The sequence below is a fragment of the Danio rerio genome, chromosome 20 (assembly GCF_049306965.1).
Source record: "Danio rerio strain Tuebingen ecotype United States chromosome 20, GRCz12tu, whole genome shotgun sequence".
Classification (NCBI taxonomy): Eukaryota; Metazoa; Chordata; class Actinopteri; order Cypriniformes; family Danionidae; genus Danio; species Danio rerio.
The window spans coordinates 26417575-26440647 of NC_133195.1; the positions used below are offsets into that span (position 1 = coordinate 26417575).

A 23073-nucleotide genomic window follows, 5' to 3' on the forward strand; every position below is an offset into this window, starting at 1 on the left:
TGTGACATGAACACCTAAAACAACAAAACTTACACCTACTGGGAAAAAAAGTTCATTATTTTGAAATGCAAGAAGATGTTGAGTCACTTTTCATTAGATAACCAAGGTTGTTTTATGCTTTTTGTTGTATGCGTAGTTTGTTTTATATATAAATAATGTATTTTAAGGCTGGAAGACAGAATTATTTAATTGAAAGTATTTTAGCAATTTAAAATAATTGTTCATTAAAAAAATGTTAGATTAAAATACTGAGACTCGACACCAAGTGTTGTTGACAATTAGTATATACAGTTGAAGTCAGAATTATTAGCCCCCCTTTGATTTTTTTTTTTTATTTCCCAAATTATGTTTAACAGAGCAATAAAATTTTCACAGTATGTCTAATAATAATTTTTCTTCTTTAGAAAGTCTTATTTTCTTTATTTCGGTTAGAGTAAAAATAGTGTTTAATATTTTAACAACCATTTTAAGGTAAAAATGATTAGCCCCTTTAAGCTATATATTTTTATTATCTACAGAACAAACCATCGTTATACAATAACTTGCCTAATTACCCTATCTTGCCTAGTTAACCTAATTAACCTAGTTGAGCCTTTAAATGTGACTTTAAACTTTATAGAAGTGTCCTAAAAAATATCTAGCTAATAATTCTGACTTAAACTGTTTATATTTTTCCAAGTCAGAGAAATCCTTATCCTTTTAAAGGGGTGGTCCAGAGTGTATTGTTAAGGCTTGGTTGTGTTCATAAGATGCAAAGCAATGTGTGCTCATGCTTCACTTGTAGAAAATCATGTTATTTTTTCTTACTTTGTTTATATACAGCTACTCAGCTAACATGAAAACGACTGTCATATTTTCTAGTTTTTCCGTAAGGCCTGCCCTCAAGAGGCTCTGATTGTTCAGCTAACATAATGTGCTGTGATTCACGAATTGGCTCCACGTCACCAAGAAAATCATCACACCCCTACCAGCAAGCACATTTGCTCTGTGTAAATAGTAAGTCAGAGTAGCTTTTAGCTATATCAGTTTGTGCCTAGATCAGACACAAACTGATGACACAGAGGACAAGGCTGAACCTCACGCCTGCTCTCTAAAATAAAATCTGACAAGTGTCTTCCATATATATTCGCATTATAAGCATGTGTAAGTAATATGAAACATTCACATATCTTTAGCAAGTTTATTGTTTGAGATGTAGAGTGCAGGGAAAGCAGCACTGCAGCGCTGGTAAAGATTGTGGCTGTTTATAGGGGTTTGACTAATAGATATGAATTTGTAGCTACATTGTTAATAGTACCAAAAGCATTTACTGTTGTTTACATCCTTGTTTATGTCCCTGATACAACATAACATTATCACTAGACACTATGCATGTAATTGATCAATTTCAACAAATAAAAATACAGGTTGTGGCTCACAATCTACAGCTTATTTTATTATAGTTTGAGCTGCTGCTTTGAGGAGTTTTTAGCCGAATCCAGCTCTACACTGCATGGGAGAGATTCTTGAAACTGCCCCTTGTCAAATGCTAGCTATATATTTTTTTTATAATTCTCTGTATCTTAATTAAAATGGAACTGTAAGCATTTCTTTCTTTGTGTCGTGTCCTTTGGAAGCCCAAATACAGAAACAGAAGGAGCTCTGTGGAAATAGCAGCATTGGAAGCAATGGAAGCCAATGTCTCCCTTTGCATTGAACTCTGAGCATATTACATTCAGAGATGTTGCATATATTCACACAGCTACATAACACATCAATTAAAATTTCAAATATGATATCGTTGTGGACCACCCCTTTAACATATTTTATTAAATATATTAGAAATATATAATATAACAACACAAGATGAAACAGTCTTTAATAATTTTAAACGGATGGCTCACCTCAAAAGTAAAAAAAAATACTTTTAATGTACTCACCTTCAGGTTGTTGGAGATATGCATATTATGACTTTCCTCTTTTAGATTTCCTTGTTGTTGTTGCTGGTGTTGTTTGAATGTTATTAATCACCAAGAACTAACTTTTAAGCTTAAAATCTTCTTGGGTTATCTGCTGAAGATTTTTATTTTATTATTTTGCAAGCGTGAGAGTAAATTTTCAACATTTTCATTTTTGAGTTAATTACCGCTTCTACTGGCCCACAAAAAAAGGTTTTATGGTATATTTTAAGTTAACACCGTAATCACAGTTATCAAAAATTTTATACTTAATATCTTACCCAGCTCTACAGTAATGTGACTGTAGCAGTTGCTTGATCTTGGCACGTTCAAATGAATCTCTTGCAGAGACTGATAGAAACTGTATACACGATAATGAAACAGTAAGAGATTTTTGAAACTGTTTGAGCCTCAGAAAGATATTTTTTGCTCATCAAAGATGGTAATATGTTACACTTTAATCGTCAAGTATCAGTGAAATACATGAAATTCACAACAATAGTTCAGTCACTCACTAATAAATGCTTTCTAGAAGTGAAAGAAAAGCAAGCATCGTGTCAGACATCCTGCCCACACTCCAGAGCTCTGATGCTTGTCCACACCAGCTTACTGTTCTCTCCTGTTCTGTCAGCAGTTACTCTGTCTCATTCCACACAGTCCGACACGCTGTCCGAGTGTCTGAGATCAGTGATGCGTGACGGCGCTCCAGCACATCAAACACTCGCTCGCAGAGGTTACTGCAGCAGCCCTGAAATGACAGTCACTCACAGCTGTTCACTGGCTGCAGTCTCTGAGGAGATGCCGGACACGCATGTCATTTCATATGGATAATCGGGGGTGGGGGAGCTCTAACTTCCAGTAATGTGGCATTTCCTTCTTTAATTTATGGTTGCAGTGATTTAATTGAAATGACATTTACGTTCGTTTTAAACATTTAAAGTGTCCCATTTAGGCTTTTTTGAATATTAGTTTTTATGCAGCATGTAATGTCCCTATTTTTCATTGGAAAGGATGTACAACAAATAAAGCTATTATCTCCTAAGTGAATTGTGAAGTGCTGAAGGCAGTTTTCAGTAATTCCAGTTTCACCTTCATATCTCATCTAAACAGTAAAAGAAAAAAAGAAAGAGGCTAATTTGCATAATACTAGTTTGTGGTCTTTATTGGTGTCCCACAGAATTGTCTAATTGGACCTGCCTTCAAAAATTAACACAATGTTGAGAAGTAACATTTATTGCTAGACTTGGGATGCCATCAATTATGTTAAAAGGATTAGTCGACCCAAAAAAAAATAAATGTTATCGCTATTTAGTCACCTTCTATTGGTTTCAAGCATTTGAGTTTTCTTTTTCTGTTGAACACAAAAGAAAGTAGTTTGATGGATGATAGAAACCGATAACCATTGACTTCCATAGTAGGAAAAACAAACACTAAACACTTCTTTTGAGTTAAACAGAAGAAACAACCTCAAATAGATAAGTGTATGATAAGTTGAGGGAGTTTTGGTTGAACTATTCCTTTATTAATGGTCGATTAAGCATAGACTTCTTTGATGTGCATAGTTTTGAGTCATATTTGGCTATAACAAATCGTAACGTTAGCAAGAAACGTCACAAGTTGATGGAGGTTTGGATTGATGAACTATTTCCCACCCTATTTTTGTTTCATCATCAGCCTCTGGCTTAACTTCATATTGGCTTTATCCGAAATTACATACTTCCATACTATATAGTACGCGAAAAACAGTATGCGAGCCGAACAGTATGTTCTGTGTTCTTAGAATTCGAAAAACAGTAAGTGAGAAGTACCCGGATGACCTACTACTTCTGGCGAGATTGTGAAATGCGATTTAAGCAAATTTGATTGAGTGTGGTGGGCCGAAAGTAAATATACCAAACTCTATTACATTAAAGTTGCCATGGGTAAATTCCTAATTTATCTGATATTTAAAAATAGCTAAAAAAAAAAAAAAAAAAAGATTTTTATTAACTAATGTAGTGTATGTTTTTTAATAGTATAATGAACTTATTACAGGAGTCAAGCTGAATTTGTTTTCACCTTGATTTGCTCACCAATGTCTTTTGCGTTGTCCTGTATCCGATGATTGTCAGTATTTATATTTTTAAAATTACAACATTACATTTTTTTGTAGCTCAGCACTAATAACAAACAAACAAAAAAGATTACATTAAATTAGAAATGACCCCTGCCCATCATTCTCACTGTCTTCTCAGATAGGATGGTGGGCCAAATCACTTGTTATGATGGACCAACTTTGGCCCGCAGGCCTAAGTTTGGGCATATCTGGTATAGAACATACTTTTCTAAAGGTGGAGTAGTAAATTCTAATTCAAATGCAGTACCTACTGAGTAGTACGCGATTTCGGACGCAGCCATTGCAAATTCAGTGCCATTGTTATTGTCTTACAGTGTGTACAATCATTGCGGATTGAGAAAGCTGAATGTCAAATATGCCGATGGAAGTTTAGTTACAATAGAGCAGTGGTTCTCAAACTTTTTTCATCAAGTACCACCTCAGAAAAAAATTGTCTCTCCAACTACCACCAAAAATGAGCAGTATTGAAATACAGTAGCGTAGTAGGCTCAGTAAAGTTGCTACAACTCTGCTCAGATAAAAAAAATGTGGCAGATTACCTCAGAAATATAGGCTATATGTCATATATGGCATATTATATACATCATTTTTGATAAATTTTAAAATATATGTAGCATGTACATGACATATTTCATTCCTCCACGTACCACTAGAAGGAAGCCTGCGTACCACTAGTGGTACACGTACCACAGTTTGAGAACCACTGCAATAGAGGGACCATCTGACCAATCAGAGCAGAGTGGACTTTCAGAAAATGGAATAATTTTTTCACAGCGTGAACACATCAGTCAATGATTGTAGAAAACATGCTCTGTGTATTTGCAGAAACAAGGTTGAATTGTTGCAAAGTGCAAGTCAAGCAGAAAATTACACCCTAGTCTGCTTGGTCTACAAACCTCTTTGAATTTTAAGACAGAGTGAGACTGCGGCACAGAATAAAGCTGAGCATGCCAGCTTTCAATGTTTCTGCAATTGTATAGTAAGCCAGTGTATCAACATCTTGTTTTTTTATGTGTGCATCTGTACTGCATACCCTGTTCTTGTTTTGGTGTAAGCTTATCAACTGAATACCTTTGGCAATAGCATATATTATGTAAAATGAAATCATGCAATTGAACTGATCTAAAGAGTTGGGATGTACAGCGTGGACAGTCATTCATTGGACTGACAATGTGAAGCTACGAAGTCTAAGGTTGTTTAGACAAAGAATTAATTAAAAAAAATACTTTAAACCATGAAGGCAAGTCAGGTGTATGACCCAACATCACATTTCAAACATGTGTGACTTTGAAACCTTTATGGTAGTGAAGTATGAACGTTAAAGGCCACAAATGGAAAAATGTCAGTAATTGATGTCAAGAAGATGTTGGTTTAAGATGTTGGCTCCACGTTGGATTTTGGTAACTTTCTAGCACAATTAAAAATCAACCAAATATTAACGTCATTTGACGTCGTTATTGGACATCAAAATAACGTTGTGCTTAGATGCTGGCTAAACATTGAATTTTGGTCACCTGACATCACAACCTAAATCTAACCTAATATTAACGTCTTATGACATTGTGTGTCTGCTAGACAGTAACTAAATGCTCTAGAGAATGTTACGTTTAAAGATACATCCCCAAATTACATGTAAATGCTTCAAACTTTCACAACATAATACTCATTACTTACTACTCTTGACACTACTACTTTTAAAAGGGCTACTTTTTACTAATGCTTTGAGTAATATTTGCAACATACTTTTACTCTACTTGCACTACATTTTTAGGCAAGTAATGGTATTTTTACTTAAGTATGATTTTTAAGTCCTCTTTTCACCACTGATCAAGTCATTTTATTGTACTCATCAAAAATGTCTCTTTTTATTTTTACTAAATTACTGAAATGATGAAAATGACCATATGGTTCCAAGTTTACAAAATATTTCAAATTCAAATAGAAATAGATTTTTTTTTCTCCTTTAATATATTTTTAGCATTGCCATGACAGAAATAAATGATGTTTTACAGTAAATTAAAATAGAAAACTTTTTTAAATATAATGCTAATTCACAGTTTTACTTTTATGCTATTATTGTTATCAAATGCATGCAGCCTTTGTGTGCAGACTGGATTTTCTTTCCAAAACTTTTGGAGAGTAGACTATATTTTATTTTGTATACTTGATTTTTTTGTTTAGCTGCCAATCTTGTCTTTGGCAACATACAAAAAAAGAGCAGTATTTCTAACAGTCCTGGCACCCCAAGTTGCATTGACCTGAAACTGTCGAAGAAGCAACTTCAAGTGGAATGTTTGGAAGAACAAATTCTTGAAGCAATATCTCCATGCAAGTGTGGGTGTATTTGACCAGTATTGTAATCTTACTTACTCATAGTCTATTTTTCCCTAATGTATGTTCCAATAATGCCGTCACCTCTCTGGAGTCCTCTTCTGTAGGACAAAACACTTAAGCACAACAGAAGACATATTACACCTCTGTCATCTTAGTTTCGGTCTGTCTGTTTGCCCTTGGATCCATTTTCATGTTCATAAAGGAGCGCTTGAGACAGGGTGTTGTGAAAGCTGACCCTGATTCAGTGTTTTATGAGTGAATACTCGGTGCAGATGGAATGAGGAAGCATGTGCTGTGGCTATAGCGAACATGTGTTAACGCTTTAAGAACATGAGACCGTTTCTCAAGCAACAGAATTTGTCATCGTGTTAATATGAAACCAGCACAATGTTTTGTACTCACACCTAGTTGAGGATATTTACACAAGTCACCAGTCTATGTCCTGTATGCTTAACCAGAAGATTTATCATCTGCTTTCTGTTTATGAGTCTGTAATTGAGATGTTTTTTCACTAGATTTTCCTTTCTCATACAGCAGCGTAATGTCATTTATTTTTCCCATCGCACTTGCTGTGTTTTTTATTAGCAATGTTGTCAGGTAACGGCACTACAACAAATAACAATGAAAATTGATCTGTTGTATTTTATGTCATCTCGTATTATGAATATAGACGCTGTCTCTCTTGTTCCCTTTCTGTCTCTCTTTCTCTCTCATGCCCACGTTTTCGCTCTCACGCTCTTTTTAGCATTCCTATCTAGGCGTTTTAGCGCTAATAATTATCCAAGCACTCCAGATCTCATAAAAGCCTGTTTGAGCCTGTAAAGTGATCCCCCCTCCTGTGTGGCAGCAGCTATGCCCTCTTATGAGACTGATGTATCGATTTGCATGATTTTTTGTGACACTTTTGGAACGTATGAACCACAGACTTATTGCTTTCTCATATTTTCTGCTTGGAGAAAGAGGAAAACTGTGGGAAAAAATGAGGCCATTTGGAGGTATGAGGATGTTTGAGTTGATGAAAAAGAGAAAAAGTCTTACAGGCGCCAGTTACAGTATGTACACTTTTTACCATGGCTGGGTTTTGTTCCCGCTGCTTTATGAAACACAGCAGGGATGCATCTCTAATTACCCAAAAGGAGTTTTTGTTTCATTATTGTCTGTGTGTGTGCGTTTCAATGTTTTGCTGAGTGGTCAGTGCGGTTGTCATTAGTGGCAGAAAATTACGGCGGCAAAGTTCTCTTTAGCATACAGGTATCAAGTATGACCTCCAATTTCTTAAAAACATTCAAACAAAATCAGATCTTTTCCTGTTACAGATATGTATATACTGACTTAAGACTGTAACTTAATAATAAATTATATAGGTTTAATAATAAATGGTGTTAGTAAAGTGTTATCCATAAGTTTATTAATAGATCCATTAGTGTGAATCTAAATGTTGCTCTTGACAAATGCATTAAACTTTGCTTAGCTGCTGCCCTACAAAATCCTGAGACTGCCAGTGGCAGATGTAGAAAGGAAGTAATGAAGTTAAGTATGACATAAGTTCATTTGGTTACTGTTTCAACTTGAAAAATGCCAGCTCTAAAAACCATATTTTTTTCTTGTTGGTTTTGAATTTGAAATTAAATATGATGTAAATTGTATAGATGATAGTGAAAGTAAAATATCATTATATAATAATAATATTGATGTTATTTTTTTTATTAATTTGGTTACTAACCATAAAATATCTTGCTTCATATAACCGTATGGGATAAAGTATTTGGTAAAATTACAGGGTGTCTGCAGGGTCTTAAAAAGTCTTAAAATGTCTTAATTCCTAAAAATTTAATTTAAATCTTTAAAAGTCTTAAATCTACTCAAATATTGAAGTGTAGGTCTTATCTTTTTTTAACAGGTCTTAAATTTTCCTTGTTCATCTAAAAAAACCATACAATCGCCAACAATCCATCTCAATCAAACTTTTTTGTAAAAATAAAAATAATAATTTTTACCATACTGGTTACTATTTACCATAATGTTTCAATTAATATCCTTACAATAACATTCGTTTTAAAGTATTTTATGTATTTACTGCTGAGGAGACTGGCCTGATCTATATATTTTATATTGTTAATTGACAGTTACTATTGTCACATTATTAAACGCATTACATTTTAATCATTTATTGATAGGGCAATTGAAAATCTTTTCCAACTGGGGTATTTGTAAAAATATCCTTAGTATTTAGTCGTGTATAAAATTTTATTCATAATAGTCATAAATATCTCTGAAAGTGTTAAATTTTACTAGGTGAAACCTGTTTCAGCTCAAAACACCCATCAAATTATTTATTATAGCTTTCACATTGCAGCGGTTTTTGTTGCCTGTGCCTTTAATGCTAGTTCTCCCCACCCACTGTTCCCATGTGCCTGTCAGAGTGAGCCTCAATTTCTGTCTCAGCTGCGTCAGATAAACAGCACAGTGCCTGACATGTAGGAAGCTGAGAAATATTATAGTAAGAACTATCCCAATGATTATTTGATGTATTTGTTGTGGAGTTAATTCTAGCCTTTCTGCAACGATGAGTCACACACAATGTTGTTACAAAGTTCACGCACACATACACCACTCTCGTTTAACTTTGCACTGTTTTTGCGTGGCAAATGTGACAGGATACATCTGTTATGTTAATGTACAAAATGTAAAAACTGGGATTAAAGTGTCGTCTTTTATAATTGTACTGACACGTGGCTGTGGTGATAAGTGAAGCTGAAATAAATCGCTGTAATTCATTAACATCCGCTGTTTAAAAATGTTTTACACTTGTAAAACTCATTCTTGATCACATTTGATGATGATTGATGATCACGGAGAGCTCAACGGATCTTTTTATCCTAGTTGCACGTCCTGTCTTGTTGATATGATTATACGCATTACTACTTAAATATATACGCGGCTGTCAATAAATCTGTTGGGTAGGGAAACCGCACTTAAATGTCATATTATGGTGGGCTTCAAAATGGGAGGGATTTTGATTCTATTTTAACGTCAGGAAATTTTAAAATAGAAACTTATTGTGTTTATACCACCCTAATATGACTGTGGACACACCATACCTACACACAGTTCTACCCAAACAGCTTACAAAAGATGATTTTCATAATAGGTGCCCTTTAACATAAAATAATTTGTAGTGTTTTTGCTTCTCTATCTTCTTTAAACTTTTGACAAAAGAATCTTCATTTTTTTAGGTTAACTAACTCTTCAGTCAGACTATTGTGGGGTTGTACTACAGTACAATAGAATCCTTGTGAGAAAAAAGTGTTGGCAAAGGAAATGTGCATGATTTCAGAGCTGTGGAAATGTTGGCCTGTACGCAGCTGTGCTCTCATCCAGCTGTTGGCTTATTTTATCCAATCTGCAATCACTGATGTCATTCTCACCTGCAGGAAGTGGCGTGTCAACCAAAATAACACAGCACTTGTGAGTTGTTTTTTTGAGCCCTCCAGTATGTTCATAGCCCACGCATCGACTCACTCAGTACCTTGTACAATCAAACCTGTAGGGTGTGACTTGAGAGCTGATGTACCCTGAAGCTGAGCAGGCCTGTGGCAGAGAGATATGCTGCTGGAGAGATGCGCACACACATAATTCAACACTCCTCTGGCTCTCTGTGGGGAAACAGTCAGCTTTAGCTCCCAGGTCATTGCGCTCTTGCAGAAGTTACACTGTTCAAAGTGAATACAGAATTTTTTACACTTTCTGCTGGAGTAATACTCTGTTTGTTTGCAGATGACACTAGTTTTTTGTATCAAGACATTGATAGATTAAGATTTAAGCAACATTATATGAAAATTGATGTTATTTTTTGTTTTTTAAAACATTTGAACAGAAGCAATAGTTGGAACAAAGCCAAAGACTTGCATTTTTTTCTTTTTAATAAAAAATAATTCAAAATTTATAAACTGATAATTTATTAGTTTATATTTAATTAATAAAAATAATAAAATAATCTGTTTATCTCAGATAAATACAAAAATATATAGATATTCCGGTTTCATCAAATCTTTAAGGTGCTGTTTCTACATGGTTTTAACATTTGATTTCATTGATCTGGTCACAAGTAGTCAGCCGGGAGGAATGCAATCAAATGCATCTCTTGTAACCACTTATGCTCAAATTTCATTGAGAACCTTCGCCTTTTTAAGGAAAGTACTCAGCAGCTATATTTTCTAATCCATTCAGGCAGCTGTTTCAAGCATACAAACCCAAGTCTAGTCTACTTGAATGATGAAATTCTGAAATCTTAAAAACTAATTCATGAACTATAAGAGTGCTTTCACACTTGGTTCATTGCCTGGACTGAGTCCAAGTTCGATTGTTCCCACTTGCCACTTTCTCGGCTTGTTTTTCTTCACACCATCTTCATTTCCTTCTTAACCTCAGTATGCTTGCGTCATCAAGCTGTTGTTTTGTGTACATCTGTTGCTAGGTGATGGCCACAAAAGCAAAGCGGCCAAACGGAGACATATGCATATCATGGCTATTCTGCTTTTACTGAATTTTTTGCTTTTGTTACCAAAAACAAAATACAGAAGGCCACTTGCGTCTATCCATAAAAAAAAAAAAAAAAAAGAGATGTCCACGCTGTTTACTAAAATAATTTAAATATTTTTTCAGACACATTTAGCTGCTAGATGTTAGTCAGATAACATTTCTAAAGTCCATCTTAATGCCAACTTTGTAAATAATTATGGCTAAAATGCTTATGATAAACTGCTGTTTGTTTACCTTCAAGCTCTGCTTCAGTTGCTTGATGTGTGTGCATGTGAAGCAGCTGGTGAGCCCCAGCAAACACACATACTACAGTATGTACCATAAACCATCAACAAAAGCTCAACCCCTTCTATGTTTTCAAATACAAGCACTTCTGTTTAGAGGTCATTTGCTTAATGATGTCAGAATTTTGGAATGGATGTGTGAATGGTCTTTTCCGGAAATATTGTGTGAACATCGCTTATTTAAAGAGCCCATATTATGGGTTTTTGAAAATTCCCCTCCATGTAGTGTGTAACACAGTTCTAAGTGAAGTGAAGTATCCAGCTAAGGCTTAAATCTGTTAGTGTACAGTGTTTAAAACTGTTGATTCATCTATAAAAGAGTCGACTCATAGTGCTTCAAACGAGTCGCCTTGATCACGATTCATTAGGTGTTTCGCCATGACGTACAAACGAAACCAAGTTATTCACGTGCACGCGCAAACCCGGGAGATTTCAAACCTGAGGCCCCGCCCTCTGACGCAGAAACCCAGACACACACATACACACACCCACAAACACACACACACAAACATGCCGGTTGATTGAAGTCACACTGCAGATGGATATATTGAGTCTCTACCCAAAGATGAAACCTCAGCATTATAACCAAGCAGTTGGAAACTTCTGGAAGCTACATGCTACAAAGAATACTTCATCTGAGTTTGTTAAAGGAAGGATCAGTAAAGAGTAACTGATGGACGTCAGGATGGGTTTCTTCCATTTCTCAAGTGTAAGTACGTGCGGTTAAAGTTGTTGCCTCGTTTACTCTAGCTTGCAAATGTATTTAGTTGTGATTTGTTACTTGTAACCGCGTGTACTGTATCAGGTTAACTGGATATATTATCTTATCGCGTGCAAAGTCACGTTAAAAACGCGACGCGTGCTGTTTGTTTATGGAGCTCCGTGCTAGAGTTCTGCTCCCGCGATTTATTCGGAAATTTATTCCCGCGCCGCAGAAATCTGGCGCGGGGACAGCCGCGGGAATAAATTTCCGAATAAATCGCGGGAGCGGTCGGTAACGGGTTTAATTTGGGACGGGAGCGGGCTGTCTAGCAATATCACGGATATTGCTATGTGAATTAGAAAGAGAGTCTGCTTGGTATGAGAGAGCGTATGAAAGAGAGCGAGAGAGAGAGAGAGAGCGAACGAACGAACGAGCTTTGTGCTGTGTGTATGTGTTTATACAGACAGCTTGGCTGTCTGGACTGTATACTGGGTGATTTTTGGTTGTGTTCTCCGCTCTAGCGGGACCGGGCGCGGCGGGCAGAAAACGGAGCGGGTTCTCAGGCTAAAACCTGGCGGGTGCGGGCGGAAGCGGGAGCGTTGTCATCCGGAGGTGTGTGTGTGTTTTTGTGTGTGTGTGGTATGGCGAGTACACGACTGTCTCCTTCGTTCGGTTATCCGTAGCACTATCCACTCGCCATAGTGTGGCAGCTAAAATCCACGCATACACTATCGAGCGTGTATGAACTGTGATTACTTTTTAAATTGCTGATTAGCTATTGGCCATTTCCCTCTCTGACTGAAGGCAGTCGACCAATCGCGACAGACTGTCATCGGTCCAATCAGCGCAGATTAGCTCCGCGCTAAGGAGGGGTTTGGGAACAAATGAATCACTGGACGATTCATACAGGAGTCGCTGGGATAATTAGGTAAAAATAAATGCAGATTATAAGACCATGAAAGTGTTTTTTGACCTTGCATGCATATTAGACTGTTGTTGGAGACTCTTACAACCAAGATATGACCCTATTTCATGTATAATATGGGCTCTTTAAATTTACCGGTAAAGTCCAGGTAATTTTCCAGATGTTTACTAGTATCACTGTGTAAAAGGGGCTATTATCACTGTTTGCACTGGGTCAGTCCCACTTGTCACCAAGGTAGGTGATACACAGACGCACGCACGAATGAACGTTATGAAAACTAAAGTTTGTTGTACAGTTGGTGATTCACTTCTGTTATTTTGTACGATTGCATTTATATCAAATGTGAACCTGACCAGAGTTTGCGCGAACCGTACTCCAGACTACCTCTTTCTGGCTGACTCGGGTAGGGTTCACAGGTGCGCACCAGAGTTCAGAAGACACGTTCACACTAGCTAAACGTACTGTACTCTGACTTCAAATGAACCTGGGTGTGGACTAAAAGTGCTAATGTGAAAGCACCGTAAGATTTCAGATCACCTATTAAATCTAAAATAAATATTGGCTATTGTTTGTTTTAATTCAGTGGAGCAAAGTATGAATTCATTGGTTACCGTACTTTCCTACAACATATTTCATCTTTCTTGTCAATGTAGTGTTATCCATACTTGAAATTGATCATCTGCTTTAAACCTATACAAGTGCAAACAGACATTTTGAGTGAGGAGTGAGAACATTGGGAATCCAACCTGCAACCTTTGGGTTGCAAGTCCAACTCACTGACCATTAGGTAACAACTGCCTCCAGCATGACAAATTCAACCTGAACCATTGTATGATGGAGCAGTTCTATCAAGTGTGTTCTTATCTATACCCAGAAATGGTCACATGTAGGCAAGCTGAACCTGTTTTTGTGTATCCACCTGTGATTTGATTAGCAAAATTGGAATTTTAGGTGTTCATGAAGCCTCAGTTTCTTAATATTACATATGCAAGCACAGCAGTCCCTCATTCTATATTTAGTGTTGAGTTGAGTGCCAGGTCTGGCAGTTTAAATGGCTTGGCCTTTTCTCGTACCCATTTCATTACCTGTAATGAATTTAGCAGTGCCTTAGCTGGAGAAGCCTGTGGTTTGACCTTACCCTCTTGGATACGTTCAGGTCATGAAATGAGAAGTACAGATCTAAATCTGGACCTGAAGTGAAAAAAAGTCATGTCATTAATGACAAATGCCATACTAGGACAGTCATACAATATGCAAAAGAGTTGCATCTCCCTCAGGTACTGAGAGAAAGAAAGAACAGGAAATTGAATCTAACTTGAAAGTAAATTGCGGATCTTATCATTTCTGTATAATTAAATCCATGTCTATTTTTTGATGAGGACTATTTTGAGCTACTCTCTAAATACCTTTAGATTTTTTTCTTTTAAATTTCTTTTTGAAGACAAAGGCAAAGAGTTTTCACCCGAAAAGAGCACATCACGCACACATCAGGACTTGATCTAGATATTGAATGTCACAACACAAAAAAATCTCTGCAGTGCGCCCCTTTGAACCTATAATTCTGTTTGATTCTTTCTTGTTTGTTGTGTCTCTCAAAGGTTCGGTTGATCCTGAAAATGTATGTTTATTTCTGTAGGTTCTGTATGAAACTCTCTGATCTCAATATCCGAGGACTTAAAGGAATTTACCGTACACAAGACACACCACCCACGCTCATAGCTGCCCTAGGTGGTCTATTCATGTGATATTAATGTTTTCTGACAAAGCCTGGGCATAAAGCTCCTGTTTTTGATCCTCATTTATGACCTCTTGTTAGTCATAAAGGAGAACTAAAATAACTAGATTCTAAGTGGAAATTGCTCAGGTAGCGAATGCACCAATGGAAAGATTCAACTTGAAGTTTAAGATATCTTTGTGTTTATGAGCACTTGCTGTGTGAGTGATCACTGTCCAAATACAATTGTATTGGAGTAATAATTATGCTTCCTACTTATATACTAATTATACTACATCCCTTAGTGACTAAAGTTTTTAGGATTCAGATGACTGTTTTTGGTTTTGTTGCATGTGAGGGTCACAATTTACAACTATCCATTAATTAATTTTGATAAATGTATTTTCTAATATGAACTTAAGTAGAATTTATCACAGTTCGACATTTATTAATTTATTATTAAAAGCCAAAGTTAGCATTGTAAGCATTACAAAATGCACTTTTAGAACTAACAATTGAAGACCAAAGGACAAATTTTATTTTCATTAAATAACAATTAACATTACCAAAGGTAAAAAAAATAAATAAATCTAATAATTGTCTTGTTAATGATTAGGTAATGAATACTAATGGACCCTGCTTGTAAAATGTTACCCCTGTAATTATACAGAGTTTATTGTTATTATTATTGTACTTATGTGGAAACAAAACTCTGTTTTTTGCTCATCACTTCTGCATAAACAATGCAAAAACTGTTACAATGTGTAATAAAAATAATAATAATTTTGTAAAAATATATTCACTAGAGTTGTTAAAAAAATTTTGAAATCACCACAGGGTTATTCTGAGATAATAAGTTATTCTAAAAAAAAAAACTATAAAAAAATATAGTTAAACTAGTTTAAATGAAAAAAATAATGTGCGTAACTTCTAGTACTGCAAAATGAGCAATTGCTGTATAACTATTGCAATATGTAGTAATAAAATACATTGGTGTAAAATTAAATGATGAGCTTGTTAATCTAATCTGAAATCTGTATCAGCACCCACCTGGGGGATTGCCATTCCTCACATGTAGTTTACCCAAGCATAGGGTTTCATATGGTTAGTCGTAAAGGAGAACTATAGTAACTAGATAAGTGGAACTTGCTCAGGTAGCGAATGCCCCAATGGAAAGATTCAGCGTGAAGAATGCTATCTTTGTTTTTAAGAGCGCTTTTAGTATGTAAAAATGCTGTGTGAGTGATCGCTGTTCAAATACAGTTGTATGGGAGAAATGATCATGCTTACTAAGTTTTTAGGCTTCGGATGACCTTTAGGATTATTTGCATGTAAAGTTCACAATTTAGAAGTATCCATTATGACATATTAATATTGGTTTAAGTCCCCATGAACCGGAAGCTGCTACTGTTATTTTTTTATATTGTGATGCAGTTTCTGCAAAAACAATATTTAATGAGAAAACAGTGGGCATGGCTTTTTTTTTTCTACTGTGAGCGGAATGGATATAGTTAAATAGGCATTTCATTCAGCAAGATTAAGAAATTGTTTGGGGAAAGTTAATACAACCTAACAGACACCTCCTCACCATTTCCGTTTGTTGTCAAAACTGACAGTTGGAGCAGCGTGGTTAAATATGTTAGCCATGCCCATTTGCTAAGATATACGTAATCTGTCAATGAAAAAACAATGAAATTAATTCATGAAAGATTAGAAGAGCAGATTTTTTTTTTCTTAATGATGTGTTCACCACAAAACTAGCAATGTAAGCTAACAAAATCATAAGCTTAGTTTTTATTTCTTGTGGACTTTACTAATGATCTTTTGCATTTATTAATCACAGTTTGACATTATTAATGCATTATTAAAAGCCAGCTTAGTTAGTTTAACTAACAATAAAGACCAAAGAACAACAAAGAATTAACTTTTTTTCATTAACTAAAATTAACAATTGTTTTTTAATAAATATATTGTTTCTTTACAATTGTACCTGCTTGTAAAACGTTACTCCTATAATTGTTATAGTGCTACTGCTTGTAAAACGTTACTCCTATACACAATTTGTTGTTATTACTATTGTAATTATGTGGAAACAAAGACATTGCCTTTTCTTTTCTGTTCGTCAATTCTGCATAAACGATGCAAATTTTTTTTATTTATTTATTTTTTTTATATATTTCCAATTGACTGGCTTTGTGAATGGATCATTATAATCAGTTTGGAACTAGTTTTAAGATATGTTAATGATTAAAACTTAAATGAACATTCATTCGTTTTCTTTTTGGCTTAGTCCCTTTATTAATCTGGGGTCGCCAAAGCAGAATGAACCGCCTACTTATCCAGCACATGTTTTACACAACAAATATCCTTCCAGCTACAAGCGATCACTTGGAAACACCCATACACACTTATTTACACACATACAATACAAACAACGTAGCTTACCCAATTCACCTGTACTGCATGTCTTTGGAATCTGGGAGAAAGCGAAGCTCCTGGAGGAAACCCACGCCAACATGGGGAGAACATGCAAACTCCACACAGAAACACCAACTGACCCAGCTGAGGCTTAAACCAGCAACCTACTGGCTGTGATGCGATCATGCTACCCACTGCGCCACCACGTCACCAATATTGCAATATGTAATAACAGTAAAATAAATTGTTGTAAAATTAAATGATGAGTTTGTTAATCTAATCTGAAATCAGCGTCAGAACCCACCTGGAGGGGAATGCCATTTCTCATATTTGGTTTACCCAAGCATAGGGCTTCATATGGTCTCTGTCAACCAATCATCAATCTGTTTGCTCTCTCATGCACGTCAGTCGAAATAAAAATAATTTTCACACGCGACTAAGCTCACCAGAGGCAAGTTCACATTGGTCATGACATTTTAAGGCCATCAGTGTTGTTCTTGAGGTGGATTGATTTCAGGCTTGAACAACACATGTAAAGTCAGGTCGACGTGTAGCTCCAAACATGTCTGGTTGGATTAAAGTTTGTTTATTTAAACAACAGTCATCGGGTGCACATACGTGTGTGGCGATCCGCCCAAATTTCTCTCGGTTGTATGCCTTTCTGTGTCATCCCCACAGCAGAATTTCACTGTCTCATAACATGCTTCTACTTGTCTGTTGACAATGTGGCTATGGCTCAGGAAAGGTTGATTAACTTGTCGTTTCTTCTTGTTTACCTTCTCCTAGGTTCACATTTGCACAACAGGACTCATTGTGACTCCTCCACCAAGCAGTCCTGTCACCACAGCGACAGTTTTCACATTTCCTCCAGAAACCAGCTATGCCTCTATTCCAGTGGTGAGTCTAAAAAAACACAATTTACTTGACGTATCAACCTTTAAGTTTATTCAGATGGCATTTTCTGACCTCTGTGTATAAAGTGACCTTGTCTGTTTGTCAATACTCACATGCAGACCTATTATTACCCACTTTTGTAACTACCTGTTTACATGCCAAAACAATATAAAGTTTGAAACTACTAAAAATGTTGATAAAATTGGTTGGAGCTGAGATCAATGTGTCATGATAGTTGAAATGAAAGAAAATACACCCATAAATCACGAGCTACTGGCAACCTTAAATAATGTTAATGCACAAATACATTAATATTAGTTCATACAATGGATGTGGTAAGGTTTGAACCCTAACCTAACTGATAAATTTGGAAGGTTTTTGTTGATGTTGTGGTTGAATTTTTATTTTGTATTTTTGTTTTGGATGGCAAAGTTAAATAATTTAGTAGAGCAAAATTAATACAGAGATTAACATTTTTTATGTTTTTTTGTGCATTGACTAAGTTAAAAATATTAAGTTGTTTTGTAATGTAATCAGCCGTATTAATTAACAGTTCTTTATTTTGTTTTGTGTTGATTGTGTATTTATATTGAGTGTGCTTACTATTGTAATTATTACAATGGATAATGCACAATTCCATGCAACCATAGTCTCTTTAAGGCAAGTCATTTCACTGCCATCTTTGAAACACCTCTCAGGCAGTATGCTCAGGCATTCTGTCTAAATAGAGAAACATCAAATTCTCCAAAACTGTTAGCCAAGCTTACAATTACATTACATATTTGTAATCACCAATAAAAGTTAAGCAACAACTGTCTCAAAACTTTAGTTTCTAAACATACAAATCAAGCAAAACCTGCATTTTTTTTCAGGTTGCCCAAGCTAATGCACATGCACACTCGACTGGAACGAAATCACGACACCAACCTCATTTATGGCAGTTTTGCCCATTATCATCATTATCAAAATGCTTTGTCAGATCATGCTAGTCTTCTAAATTAACTTAAAACTTGGTCTTCATGGTGAATCTCCTCCGGCGACTTTGTTTACAAGTTTGAGGGGCGTTTGAGTAGTTGCTGTCATGTGATCTGTGATTGACAGGACTGACTGTACAAAGCATTTATTTCATACAGATTACAAAACCAAAAAACTTTTGTTTTTAAGTGCAGTTGGTTTATTCAAAAGTCAGGCTTTATTTGGACACATTTCTTATGTCTGTGAAGCAAGCATTCGCTGAGAAAACCTCTCATAAAAGCACACGTCTGGTCTAAGCTTTTCCCTGGAGAAACGTCAGTCTATAGTAATCCATGATTGGCTCCTGTACTAGTAGGCAGGGCTTCATTCACCATATTGACCGTTAGACTTTTCCCCATTCAAAACTATACGAGTGACATATCTTCATCTTTGAGTATATTTTCAAGTCTGCCAAAATGGAAAACGCCAGTTCATCAGTTAATACAGCAATATTTTGTTTCTCTATGACAAAAGTGATTGTATATTTGGTATACCTACACTATTCGGAAAATACATAAGAATACTCTAGATCAAGCTGAAAAAATTCCTGTCACTTTAGTCTGACATGCATGATCTCATTTTAATACAAGCCTAAAGAGGAAAAAAAAAAGTCAAATGACATCTGATCAATAAAATCTGGGGAATTTGAAAAAGATCTTTAATTGATCTTTAATTGATTGAGTTTATACGAATGGCACTGCTGTGTAAATAAAATGGTGTTGCACTGAAAAAAATGGTTTCCACAAAATTCCGTCATGTTGTGCAACATAAAAAAATTAAGTTGTCCAAAAAAAACGTAAGAATTTTTTTTTACTTATTTTAAAAAAGTCGTTTGAACCAGCAGCAGAATAATACCTTTATTTTTATATTATTATTAATATTATTATTATTTTTTTAATTATTATTATTTTTTTGTGTGTTCATTAGTACTCACAACCCGGTTACTCAACACTATTTGAGGTTTCAGGCCAGCCAAATAAGTGTCCTCTATTTGCCATATTATAATGTCTTTTTTGATTGATGGCCTGTGATTTAACAGCTCTTTCTTATGTCAGCTTTAAAATCAATCACGTTTTAAAAAGTTTTGATTACTTGTGGAAAGGTTTCTGTTCACAGTATGGACACAGTCGATCTGTTCTCAAGTCCTGTGGGTACAAACTTGGGACGTGCGAAATTAGATGTTTTTGAAATCGATTTGTCACTCTCCAGGAGCCCTGTATAATTACACTAGTTCATACCAGACACATTCAGACAACAGAAGTCTTTAGGGAGTTCACACAAGATACTTGCGGTCAAAAACAGAATGAAACTTAGAACATAGGGGTCTTGGGTGGGGAATATTTGCCATAACTTCAGAAGTTGATATCAATGGTCTCATAATGCAATTTGAAAGAAAAAAAATAATCCGTAAATCTTGAGCCATCGTAAAACAGTTTGTTAATATATACTGACAAATACACATACATTTGTAACATGTTTGTGCAAGTGCATTCATGTGTGTGCACATATTGGTTATGGTCCATATTTGAACACAAAGGTAATTATTAAGAGATTATAGTGGGACGTGGTAACTTAACATTTCCATTGACTTTTTTATTTAATTTTTTTTATGATGCCAATGTTTTCAAGAAAATTAATATTGTTTTATTTATTTTGTATTCATAATAATTTTTTTTTCTTTGACAACAATAATGAATTTAGCACAGTAAAACATTTAATTTGAATAATAAGAATTAGTTAAGAATGCGCAAACATATTCTTCTATGCTAATTATTAAATATTATAAACAATTATATTAAGTCAGTAAATATTATCCTCAAATTATATTTGATTTTAAAGCAGTTTCATATGCTCACTTTTTTATTAAAGATACAGTAAAACTGTATTTTTAAAGGTGCAGTAGGTGATGTGCCTAAATGCTAACCGGTTAGCATAATATCTTTCAAATACAATAACTCTCCTGCCATCCGAAGCCATGCCTCCTGAAATTTGCGAACACACTTTAAAGATGAAAAACTTTATAGTACTTTATTTTACTACAATTCAGAACGAAAAACTATTACATCTAGCATGTTTTCAGTTGTGTAGCAAGCAAAACTTGTCATAATGTGCAATATTTTATGCTCGCGAGAATCGCTGGTCTCACTCTCTCACAGGCTTTGTCCTAAGGCGACTACTGTATGTTTAGTGGTTAGCTAACTGCTTGCAGGAATTATACTTATTACTAACCCATACTTGCATGCTATTTCAGAACGAATAATCAAAGTAAACAATGACCCATTCGTAAAATAAAATCTACATCAGCTTTGCTTGATTAAAATAGTTTCAAAGCATTACATTACCAGTCTAAAAGAAATACTTCATCCATGGTGTCATCCTTTTGTCAGCGTGCAAAAGTAAAGCCTGGTTTATACTTCTGCGTCAAGTGACCGCCGTAACCCATGTGCATGCAATGCTCGTAGCTTTAACGTGTAGTTACATTTTTTGAGAGGTGCACGTCAGCGACACCGATGGCCACGGCGTAGGGCTATGCGTCAACGAGTAGGCTACGCCGTAGCATATGTGTGCGCTTGACGCAGAAGTATAAATCATCCTTAACTCCAATATTGATTTAGGATTTTAAAAAGTTTTGATTCAGCATTGTTTTTTTTACTGCTGTCACTCCCGAGTGAACGCACATTGGTGGATCTGCATTAACAGAGGTGCGCAGTTGTACAAATCTTCATTTGTCGACAGACAGTTTGGCTACTTGTCAGAGTTATGGGAATTGTCTGCCCGACGGTAATTAATTAAAATAACTTTTTTTGTCATCCCTTACCCAGAATATAAAAATACATATAAACACATTTAGATCATTTACTTTAATCAATACTATTGGAATGTTAATAGTACATGTTTCTGAAGTCACCTACTGCACCTTTAGGTGTAATTTTTCTGGCAGTTAATTCTGCTGTAGCGACCTCTGATTAAATGGAATAAGCCGAAGGAAAGTGAAAGTGTAATTTTTTTGTTATGACAGCTGAATTTTTTGCATCATTTACTGAATGAAAAGTTTATAAGAAAAGCATTTATTTGAAATAGATTTTCTTGTAACATTCAGATGGAACTTGCTGAAAGTTTTAATTTATTTAAAAAATAACCTTTTGAACAGGAGGGAAACACAAACACACTCACATAAACAAAGCAAACCTCTCATTCGCATATACATTTGCATGTACACACACACACACACACACACACACACACACACACACACACACACACACACACACACACACACTCAAATCACAACACTAAACGAGGACAGTTTGCCATTTGATAGCCCTTCATCTCCCTCAACACAAACACACACATCATTTGAGGGAGTTGTGTGGGCCTCAGGCTGGACACTAATGGCTCTACGAGATTGATGTGTGTGTGGGTACTGTTTCCTTTTGTTTTCAATGCATTGTTTTTGTAAAGGTAGCCTTAGCGTGCATCAGGTTCCCTCTCTGATCTTGTATGCAGGATTTAAAAGCAACAGCTCTTTTAGATTTTTAAATGCAGTAAATTAAGCAAATTACATGAGACCAATTAATTAATGAAACGCAATAGGCAAAAAGCATTAGGAGAAAGGGCCTTGTAGGAGAACTTGAAATAAACAGGGGAAAAACGTGGCTTAAAGCAACAAAACAAGAGTTGTTTTCATAGTGGTGCCACTGGGCTCATAAAGTCTGTGTGCAGATGTGTGCGTTGGTCCATATGGAAGCGATTTATCCTTCTTCAGCCAGACATGTAGCCAGGCTGGATATCCACCAATCACAACACCTGCCACAGCCAAAAGACCCGCTTGTTAGCAAGCAGCCCACAAGCTGGACAGTCACAGGCAGTGGGATTAGGGCTTTATGGCATTGTCTAAACTTAGATTGAGATCGCTCTGACATCATTTTCTGCCACATATACAGTTGAGATCAAAATTAGAAGAGTGATTTATACACACTTGATCTTTTTTTTAAATACATAATGTAATCATATTCGAAATTTGAAAGAGTTTTAATTGTGACTGTACAACTCTAGTAAAGTGTTTGACAAAATAACCAAGGCACTTCAATCAAAATCCAAAATTCGACTGTAGCCTGAACAGCTAAAAACACTCTTCCTCCTCCTCATTTCACTGCCTCATTCAGTCTTTCCTTAATTTGTCAACCATCAA

General features: G+C 35.6%; 1 protein-coding gene across 2 annotated transcripts in view; it reads left to right on the forward strand.

Moving 5' to 3' along the window:
- Nucleotides 1–23073, forward strand: part of sh3rf1 (SH3 domain containing ring finger 1) — a 94549-nt gene that overhangs the window by 59207 nt on the left and 12269 nt on the right. For both annotated transcript variants that reach the window (NM_001045487.2, NM_001044792.1), the window contains 1 exon segment: nucleotides 17760–17870. In NM_001045487.2, coding sequence (NP_001038952.2) covers nucleotides 17760–17870 — 111 coding nt within the window.